Here is a 9,816-nt window from a genome sequence, read left to right on the forward strand (position 1 = left end):
GTCTCTTCTGCTTCCTGAGAAGGGAGCAGCTGGCATCTTGGGTTCATGTGTTATTGGCTGCTATCTGCCCCTCAGGGGACTTGTCATGCACTTGGGTCCCCAGAGGATCCGAAGAAACAAACCTGAAGAGGGGAGTGAATCTCAAGGACTCAAGGGGAAGGAGATCAACATGGCCACTCAAGTTAGCTTTGGGAAGCAGAAGGAGATGGGAAGCGGTGGAATTATTTGGAAGGTCTTTATTTTGGAAAAGCTGTGCAGAAAAAAATTCAACAAAATGTTGCTGTGAAAAGAGAAAATCAAAATTTTAAGCATTAAAAAAATTCAATTAGCTCAGAAGAAGGGAGGAGGCCAAGAGTGGGAGGAAAAGTCACAGGTTGTAGACGGTAGGTCTCCAGGGGAAGGGCTTTTCCCTGAGCACTTTTCAGAGGAAGACAGGGTGGTCACAGGGCTGGAGTGGCAGTGGCTCCCTTGGCTTCTCCTAAAACACTCATGTCCCATACCTGCTCCTCAGTGCCACCACAGACTTCTCTAATGAGGCAGTATGGGCCCTGGGGAGCCATGACTCTCCCCAGCTATGCCAGGAGCATTGTGCCAATCCTTCAGGAGGGGCAGGAGTGATGACGAAGGGAGCCACAGCATGTTCAAGCTTGGCACTCCTGGGAAAGGCTAAAGAAGGCGCTGCTTTCAGGGCAGTCATGGCTGGGCCCTTCCCAGCCAGCATCTCCAGCCACACTCCTTCCTAGTGATCCCAGTGATGTTTCTGTTGAGGATTCTCCTGGCCATGCAGGCACCTTTTCAAACTACATGGGTAGGGATCTCTATGACTTGTGTTGCTGGATTGCCAAGAGAAATGGTGGCAGCTATTTGAGTGCCAATCCCTTGGCAAGCCTTTCTCCTAGAAAGCAACCAGTCAGGATCCTATCCTCTCTCCAGATTGTCCTCTGGTTCCATCTTCTGCCGCTTTTACTTACGAAGGCCCTTACCCTCCATGAGGGTAGCCAGAGAATGCTGTTGAGGCCTCAGGTTCCAGATGTAAGCATCAGGACTACATTTTCCCCAGAGGTCCTCAAAGTTGGGAGCAGCTTCCCCAATTCTGGGAAGGAAGAGCCTGTCCCTCACCAAGTCTACCAGACCCTGAGGTCAGCAAATCTGTTCCTCCTCCTTCTGCAACAGGTCTGGCGGTCGGTGCTGATAAGGGCAGTCCAGGGCACTCTGGTTGTTCTGGGACAGGGCCCAGTCCCCTTCATTGAGAACGTCTGGGGCAAGGAGGTCAGTGGTGGTGGGAGGGCTCCCGTTCTCTGCCTCCGTTTCATTTAGATCCTTACTGTTGCAAAGTGGCACTGATTCTAGCTCTGTCCCTTCCTCTTTGGATTTTCGGCTCCTTTGGGGCCAGTGGCAGAGTCCATTCCTACAACCTTGGGTGGAAGTCACATTCCTGTGGCTCAGATATACCTCCAGCATATAGTAAATAGTCCAGAAGATGGTGAAACAGCCCACCAGCACCAGGGTCTGGGAAAAAGCCAAGCACCTATGTTAGGTTCCGTTCCCATGGCTGAACTATGAGCTCAAGGAGTCCCCCCCACCCCTTGAGAAGCTTGCTGCCCACCCCTTCTCCTGCCCCTCCCACCACTGGACTGTCCTCTGAATGAGCTCGCAGAGTAGAAGCAATACTATGAAGCCATTGTGGGAATCCAGATCTTCCCACCCTCTCATTCCTCAGGTCATCCAGGTCACCAACCCCTCGGACAGTCCTATGTGCCTATAATTTGAATCCTGGTGCTAGTACCTTCAGGGTGTTAGGGGTGATGGTATAACCATCTTCCTCAGGAATTTCCAGTCCAGGTGGGCAGGGCAGAGTGAAGCTGTCATGCAGGTATCTTCCACTCATGGCACTTTCTAACAGCCTGTGGAGCAAAGGGTGCAGGATGCCTTATTGAACATGGTTCCTATACCGTCTGCCTTTGTTGTCCTCCTGCCTTGCCACTGGGGAGGAAAGGGAGCCCAGGCCTGAGGGCAGGAGTGCACTGTGGCTTCCCAGCCCCTGGCTGTGTCTTCAGCTGGGGTCAGGAGCTAGAGGGACTACAGGATTTGGAAGGGAACTGGCTCCTGGGGTGGCTTCTCCCACATCACAAGCTGCCCTCCCTCTGACATACGGGGCTGTACCTACCTTTGTCTTTCCCTAATGTCCACTGGACTCCACATGGAGCCATACAAGGTCAGCTGCCACTGCTGGAGGATGCCCAAGTGGAGTGGCTCATCACCTAGGGCATCAAGTGGGCAACCTGTGAGCAATCCCCTCTGTTGGCCATGCCACCCTCAGAAGCGCAGCCACTCAAGGCACTCAGACCACAGTGCAGTGTAGTTAGTGGCTGTCCCACTGAGACCCTCCGGTTCTGCAGAAGTGCTTTGGCACAGGCAGAGAGCTTGAAAGGCTGAATTCAAAGCAGAGTTGTGCCTTTATCCTCTATTTTGGGATTTCAGCTGGGATTTTCTTGAAAGAAAAATGTTTTTCTGCCAAAGTAAAGAAGGTTTGAAAACCACTAGTTGGTCTGGCAGATACATAGTTTGACTAGAATTAGGGAGGCAAGGGCAGGTACAATTTCTAGTCTCTTCACTGGTATCGCAGATATTCAATAGTCACTGTTACTGTGACCTTATAGGGCACTTCAAACTTCTGGCCTCAGTTAAAAAAAAAAGGTGAACATTAGTCCTGACCTTACCTGCCTACCAGGGCTGGCTGAAGAATCGCTACACGTGAAAGGACCTGGTTTTACTTCTCCAAGGAATAGAGATGACTAAGTGGTCAGCTTTAGGGATTAATGCCCAGGTTTAGGTGCATCCTCCTTGGCATCTGCCCTTGCGCGTGACACTTTCTGTGGGGACTCTGAGATCCAAAGGGACAACGAGGGAAGGCAGGGCCCTGGGGAAAGGGCGGGGAGGCTCACCTACATCCCTGATGACCAGTCTGTAGGTGCCTTTTGCTCTTTCCCCCCAGCACCGCACAGTGGAGAAGGTCCAGTCTTCGAAACCATTGGGATCTCTGGGGAAAGATCAAAGGCGCGGAGATGAAAGGAACAGCACAGAGAGCTGACCCCTTCCCAGAAACATTTAGTTCCTCACTGCAGCAGCCACAGAAATGAGCTACAGCCATTTGGGAAGGTGCCAGAAGGGGACCCAAGTGTGCTCCTCACCCCAGGGATCTCAGGGAATGAGGGACTTGTGGCCCTGAGGTGTATGGGAAAGGCCTAGGTGGGGAGGACACAGACTTGAAGTCCCACAGATCTAGGTTTACTCTTCTCAGCAGTTACTAGCTCTGTGACTACTTGTTCACTCATTTGTAAAAGGAGGTCACAAAGTCTACTCCAGCTGGTCCTTCAATGATTAGAGGATGCATGTATGTAGAGCACAATGCCCAACACATTGTAAGCACTTAAAGCAAGCATGTGATCAGTGGCTTCCAACTTCCAAGGACAGTCGGTGCCATGGTTGCTTATGACAGAGCCACTATCCTCTTCAAAAGATCCTTATTGCAAAGACAGCTCAGGAGGCCACAGGCAGGTGTACGTACGAGTCCATGCTGCGGGGGGCGCCGATAAGGGACACCATGCCACTGGGACAAAAGAGTTTCAGTTCCAAGCTGCCTCGGCGTGGGTGAGCGATGGAGACCGTCACTGCTACATGCTCCAGGGTCTTCAGCCCCGACATCTCCAGATCCATCCTGCTGACTGTAGGAAGTCAGGCTGGGAAGCTGGGAAACCAGCCCATAAACACTTACGCCCTCACTTTATCCCCACATATACAAATGCACAAGCTTCCTGAAGCCACATACAGGCACGTACAGCAACCTCAACACTAGTGACTAAAAAGCAGTGCCATTTAGGGTCTAGCTAGGAAGGCAATACATGGCTGAGACACAATGTAAGAACCCAACAGAGCAACTTCAATTACTCATTCACCTAAAAATTACCTACAAGTACCTCCTAAATCTTAGGCACCTAAGATCTAGCTGGGTGTGGTGGTGCACAACTATAATCCCAGCACTCAGGAGGCTAAGGCAGGAGGATCACCTTGAGTCTGAGGCCAACCTGGGGTACACAGTAAGTTTGAAGCCAGCCTGGACTACATGGTGAGACCCTGTCTCAAAAATACAAAATTAAAAACAAAAATTAGGCACCTGACGAGATAATGGCACTATATAGATAAGTTGGGCATGGTACCTGTCTACCTGAAGACAAATGGAAAATGATTTGATACGTACAAAACTGATAAGGGAAGACATGCTGTGAGACACACTGACGAAGGAAAGGAACACAGATTGGTAGAGAGTATTCTAGAAAGGAGAGATGATATCACAAAGACAGAGGTGAAATGAACAAGTCTCATATATGGGAGACAATGCCAAATTGCTTTTGAAAACCACTGAAGTGGGTAAGTTTCGAGGAAATTATGCTGAGTGAAAAAAGCCAATCTCAAATGGACACATAATGCATGATTCCATTTACATAGTTATTTATGAAATAACACAATCGTAAAGATGGAGAACAGTTAGTGGTTGCCAGGGGTTAGGGATGGGAAAAGGTGGGTAGCACAATTTTTATGTGTTAAATGTATTATATTGTTAGAGGATCAATAGCATGGTGGGCTGGGCGTGGTGGTGCACACCTGTTATCCCAGCACTCGGGAGGCTGAGGCAGGAAGACTGCCATGAGTTCAAGGCCAGCCTGGGCTACATAGTGAGTTCAAGGTCAGCCTGAACTACACAGTGAGGCCCTGTTAAAAAAAAAAAAAAAGAAAGAAAGAAAGAAAGAATAAGAGGTATACAGGAGGGTCAGTGACATGTTATAGATCAGAACAGAATCTGAAAAGAAACCCAATCAAAGAGGAGTGCTTGTCTGTATTCACGATATGCTACAACCTTTTTTTTGTTTCTTTGTTCATTGGTGTGGGTGGGTACTTGGGTGGCCATATGTGTGAATATACTAAATTATTTCTAGAATTTCTAGTAGAATTAAATGTATCAATATTTAAGGATGTTAAGGGGCTGGAGATGTAGCTCAGTGGTGCTGCTGCCTGCCTCGTACGTGTAAGATCCTGAGTTCGATCCCTGGAACTGAAAAAAAGGCTTAAAGAAGTTAATACTTAGTAGCGTGTGGTACATAAAAAACACCAAGTTGGAGCCAATGATCCTCACTATTATTATTTAGACTTTAGGGTCTTTCTACTCCAGAAGATACCAGGGCTTTAGTTTGCCCATATTCTAGCTATGATAATCTCTATCCTTCCCACTGGTGAGGTATCACAGTAAGAGATTTAGATCTAGAAATCATGTGTGGAAAGGTGGCAGCAAGTCATAAACATTGAGAGAGGACAAATCTTTTTTTGTTTTGTTTTAGGAGACAGGATCTCAGCTCTGTATTTCAGGCTGGTCCTGAACTCAATACATGCCCTGAATTTGTGATGATCTTCCTGCTTCAGCCTCCCAAGTGCTGGGGTTACAGGCATGCACCACCATACCTGGCATGAGGACAAATGATCTTGGATCAAATTCTTAGATTTTCAGGCTAGGCACTAAATGAGCAAGTGAAGAAAATGGGAACCTCAGGTACAGAGCGAGGCCAGAAGAGGGTTAAGCAGTAAAGGGGTCACAGAAGCCAGAGGAGAGGGCCTGCAGCAAAGGTCTAATTAATAGGGTCAGAACATCAAGAAGGTTAAGAAGGATGGACTCTGAATCAGCCCTGGATGGAGTTAGGGAAGAGGCATCATGAATAATGAAGCGAGTGTTGCGGAGGAAATGTGTGAAAGCAGAGCAGTGGCTGCAGTTAATTCATCTGAAAGGCTGACGGGAGGCAGGAACATTAGTTGGAAGGCAGAAAGAAGAATAGGTAGAGAGGGAAAGAGGGGGCTGAGAGGGCAAAGAACAGGACTCACTGCATAGGCAGAGGGTTAGCCATACACTCAGGGTACAAACCAGGAGGAAAAACAAGTGTGAGTAGGTGCCCGGGAATCTTCTAGTACACAGGCTCTTTTGCGCAGAAGATATTCCTCCCCAAATCCCATCCCACCTCACACCCTCTTCGACAGATTTTGGACCCAGTGTCTGCTCTAAAGGAGCTGGGCACCCTGATACACTCTTCCTCCTAACTTCCTGCTGGTGGGGGAAATGAGTCTGTCAGGCTCTTCAGCTGTAGTGTTTAATAGAGCAGCTACCAGTCACATGTGATTACTTAAATTTAAATGAACTACAATTAGATAAATTCAAATTCTGTTCCTCAGTTACACCGGCCACATTTTAAGTGTTCCATAAAATTATACAGCATCATGGATCTAGAATATTCCCATCATGGCATAAAGTTCTATGTGACAACTTTGCTCTGGAGTCTTCGAGGATTTTCACCTTCTCTTCTACTGTAGGGATGCTCAGCTCCCTCTACCTTAGTAAAAGTTCCATATCCTTCTGGAAAAACACTACAGCATGGCTATAGGGGCTGAGTTGCTCAGCTCTGTCCTACCTAGGCTTCCTCCTCTCAGCCCTCAAGCTCTTACCTTTTCTGCTCAGGGGTGATGGAGTCCTGTCAGAGAAGTCACTTTCACTGGCCTCTGAAATGTGCAGCACGCCTGTTTGCTGCCTGGGTGCAAGACTCCTCTGGCCCCACTCCCTGGATCTTTCCCTCCTCATCGCTCCCACGCTCTTCCTACACCACCTCCCAGTTTCCTCTCCCCAGGACAACTTGTCCTCCTTTCTCTTGCTTCCTAGTGACAAACAAGTCATTGGCAGAGCCCTCAATACCTAAGAAAGTTTGTCAGACACCCTGGGGCAACATCCCTTGTTAGAGGAACCAAAAGATGACAAAACTGGAGAGGCTCCAATCCTTCTAAGTCAACTTCCCTCATCTGACAGATGTGACGGGAAACAGTCCTAAATGGGAGATAAAGGTTAGAAAGCACACAATACCCAAGACTGTGGGTGCAAAGTCAGGGGCTTCTGACAGAACCACATTCCTGGGCATGTTTCTGAACTGCTGTGCCTTGGCTAATGCATTATGCCCTTTCCAAGATAGCATTCCTTTTACGGAAAATATAGTGACTGGGCCTAAGGCTCCCTTCACATACAGGGAAACTGGCAGGAGTTGGACCTGCTTAGGCAGAGGGTAACTCAGCTCCTCCAAGTAAAAACTCCACCTGAGAGAGACTGCCCCTCCTGCTGCCTGAGGTCCTTCCTTTGGCCATTCTTTCTACTGCTAGGGCTCTGGACTGAATACTTTTGAGGAGGACAGAAAAAGTGAGGACACAGTTCTGGTTTGGGTACAGAGAATGACACACTTCAACCTTCACAGAAAGTAGTGAATATCTCTGCTTGCCAAATTCCTCAAAGGAAAAAAAAAGTCCCTGAAAGCTGGGAAATGTGCAGAGGGGCTGGGAGATTATCCTGGAGCCATATGCATCACCAGCACCAAAATAACACAATAACAATAAGAAATTGTGTATAGGTCCTCTCACAAAAACACATTTCACCTCTGTGCTCAACATACACTGCATCACTCACTTAGATGATAACTGGCTCCCCCTTCACACAGCCTAGCAGCCCCAGGCACCATGGGGGCAGGCGTGGAGGGCAGGTAACCCTAATCTAGGGAACTTCTACTCATGTCTGTCCCACCCAATAGGTGGTATGTAGCTCTAGGAGACAAGCCTGAGCATCAAAGGAAAGAGTGCTCAATTCCTTTACTTCACCTAAGGCTACCTGGCCGGGTAGTTGTCTGGCAGGATCTTAACATGGAGGTCACAGACACTTCTTTCACACCAGCCTGCTCAGTCCTACACCCGCTCCACCCACCCGCCTTCCTAGCTGGTTGCTCAGCAGCTCCTTTCACTCCTAGGAGCTCGGGAGAAAGGTCTTGTTTAAGCAGCCATGGGGCCAGCCAACTCAGAAGCAGCAACATGTCCTAAAATGGTCAAAGAAAACTCTACAGGTTTGGCTGGAGCTCAGCTCCTGAAGGAAGGGGGAAGTCAGCAGGGAGGCAGAGTCTAACCGCGCACATCCATCCAGCCCAGGACTGAGATACAAGATTAACCCCTCGGTGCTGACTACTTACCATTCCACAGGACCTCCAGTGAGTGCGGGGACTGCAGAATAGCCTTGTTCTCTTTCAGCACAGGGCTGATGTAGGAAGCTAAGTAAGGGACAGACGTCCAGATCTGTTAAAGGAAAGGGGGTGGTGTGGCAAAGCAATGAACAAGGCTGATCACACTCACATTCCCATGTGCGTAAGCACTCACACACACTCATCCACATGATCTGTAAGCCCAGCTTTCTATTTTTCCTCTCATCATCACCTTCCTTTACTCCCAAGGTTCTGCTGACACCCTGGAGTGCTCCTCAAGGCACCAAGTTAAGGAAGTGGAAGAAATGGCCATGCCCAGGTTTGAAGATGAGGATGAGACCCAGCTGTACTCAGGTCTCATTTTCTCCCTAACAGTTTGGGACCTTCCAAATTATGGCTCTGCACCTGAGTGTTTTCATGTATAAAATGGCTATCAGCTTACTCGAGGGTAAAAGTGGCCAATGTACTGACATGAATGAACATTTCTGAAGTGCCTATGATGTGCCAGGCAACGTTTTGGACATGGGACGCCCACTTGGTCACCCTGTCCAGCCATGCCCACACCTGTTCACCTTGGCTGCATTGACGAGTCTCCAAGCATTGAGCAGCCCGAAACCATGCTGGTGGCTGTGGCTGAAGCCCGCCTCATTGGTGAGCCAATCTGCATGGCGATCCTCATACTGAAAGGACAGGAGCCCATTAGTCTCACACATGGCCAGTGTCACAACAGCCTGTTGTCTTCTGCTTCCCTGCTGGCCGATCCAGTCCAGTCCAGGGGTCACTAGCAATGGATTCCCCCAGGACAGCTGGGACAAAAGGTCACAGCCTCATGATGTCACCACCGGAGGCTTGCTTCCAGAGAGGGAGTCAGGAGGCACCAGTGGCAGAGTAAAGAGGCCTTGAGGGCATCCCTGTATCTGTTCTTTTTTTTTGTTTGTTTTTGTACAGGGGTCGAACTCTGGCCCTTGCACTTGCGCAGCAGGCTGCGGAATGACTGAGCTAAATCCCTGGCCCTCCATATCTGTTCTTTACACGTGCCACTCTGGGACTTGGTGCCTAACATTTGGGACATTTAGAATCTGTAAGCTCCTGATACCCAAACTCTGGGGCAGGCTGGGCCTGGCCACCTGTCTACCTGATCTCACCTGGGTGGCTGTGAAGACAATGATGTGCTGGACGTCGCGCCATGTGAGACAGGGCCGCACCTGCAGCATGAGGGCTATCATGCCAGCTGCCAGAGGTGCTGCTGCGGAGGTCCCTGTGTGGCCCTCTGTGCAGCCGGTGCCTTTCTGAAGGTCCCAGTCGGTGGTCACCTGGGAAGTGGAGTGCGGAGCAGTGAGGGCGTTAAAGAAGAGCTCTGAGGCAGAGAGAAGAGGACAGACCTCAGACCCAGCCTCTCAGGGGGGCCTGCCTTCGTTAGAGCTGTGTGCCTGACTAGAGAGGCCCACGAGCAGGGCTAGACAAGGAGAATTTGAATCCTTCTGGCCTCCTAGAGACTTTTGCAGAATTAAAATGAGAGTGACTACTGCTTTCTGTCTGCCCTGCCATGGACTATTTCTCCATTGCCAGGCCACGCTGCCTTGAAGCCAGCTGACTATGAAGTGAAATCTCTACAATCTGTGAGCTGAAATAAACCTTTCTTCCCTTGAGAGAGAGAGAGAGACAGACAGAGAGAGAGAGAGAGAGAGAGAGAGAGAGAGAGAGAGAGAGAGAG

At 49.3% G+C, this 9,816-nt stretch overlaps 1 protein-coding gene across 3 annotated transcripts in view; it reads right to left on the reverse strand.

Annotated features, from left to right (window-relative positions):
• Positions 1-334: 334 nt before the first annotated feature.
• Pcsk7 (proprotein convertase subtilisin/kexin type 7) overlaps positions 335-9,816 on the reverse strand; it is a 20,845-nt gene continuing 11,363 nt past the window's right edge. For all 3 annotated transcript variants that reach the window (XM_010629384.3, XM_010629383.3, XM_010629382.3), the window contains 8 exons: positions 9,248-9,415; positions 8,675-8,782; positions 8,094-8,196; positions 3,569-3,725; positions 2,946-3,040; positions 2,168-2,261; positions 1,787-1,904; positions 335-1,509 (listed from right to left, as the gene is read on the reverse strand). In XM_010629384.3, coding sequence (XP_010627686.1) covers positions 1,141-1,509; positions 1,787-1,904; positions 2,168-2,261; positions 2,946-3,040; positions 3,569-3,725; positions 8,094-8,196; positions 8,675-8,782; positions 9,248-9,415 — 1,212 coding nt within the window. In that variant the 3' untranslated portion in view covers positions 335-1,140. The remainder of the gene's footprint in view (positions 1,510-1,786; positions 1,905-2,167; positions 2,262-2,945; positions 3,041-3,568; positions 3,726-8,093; positions 8,197-8,674; positions 8,783-9,247; positions 9,416-9,816) is intronic.

This window comes from Fukomys damarensis, unplaced genomic scaffold, assembly GCF_012274545.1.
Source record: "Fukomys damarensis isolate Sample0158 unplaced genomic scaffold, DMR_v1.0_HiC HiC_scaffold_16, whole genome shotgun sequence".
Taxonomy (NCBI): Eukaryota; Metazoa; Chordata; class Mammalia; order Rodentia; family Bathyergidae; genus Fukomys; species Fukomys damarensis.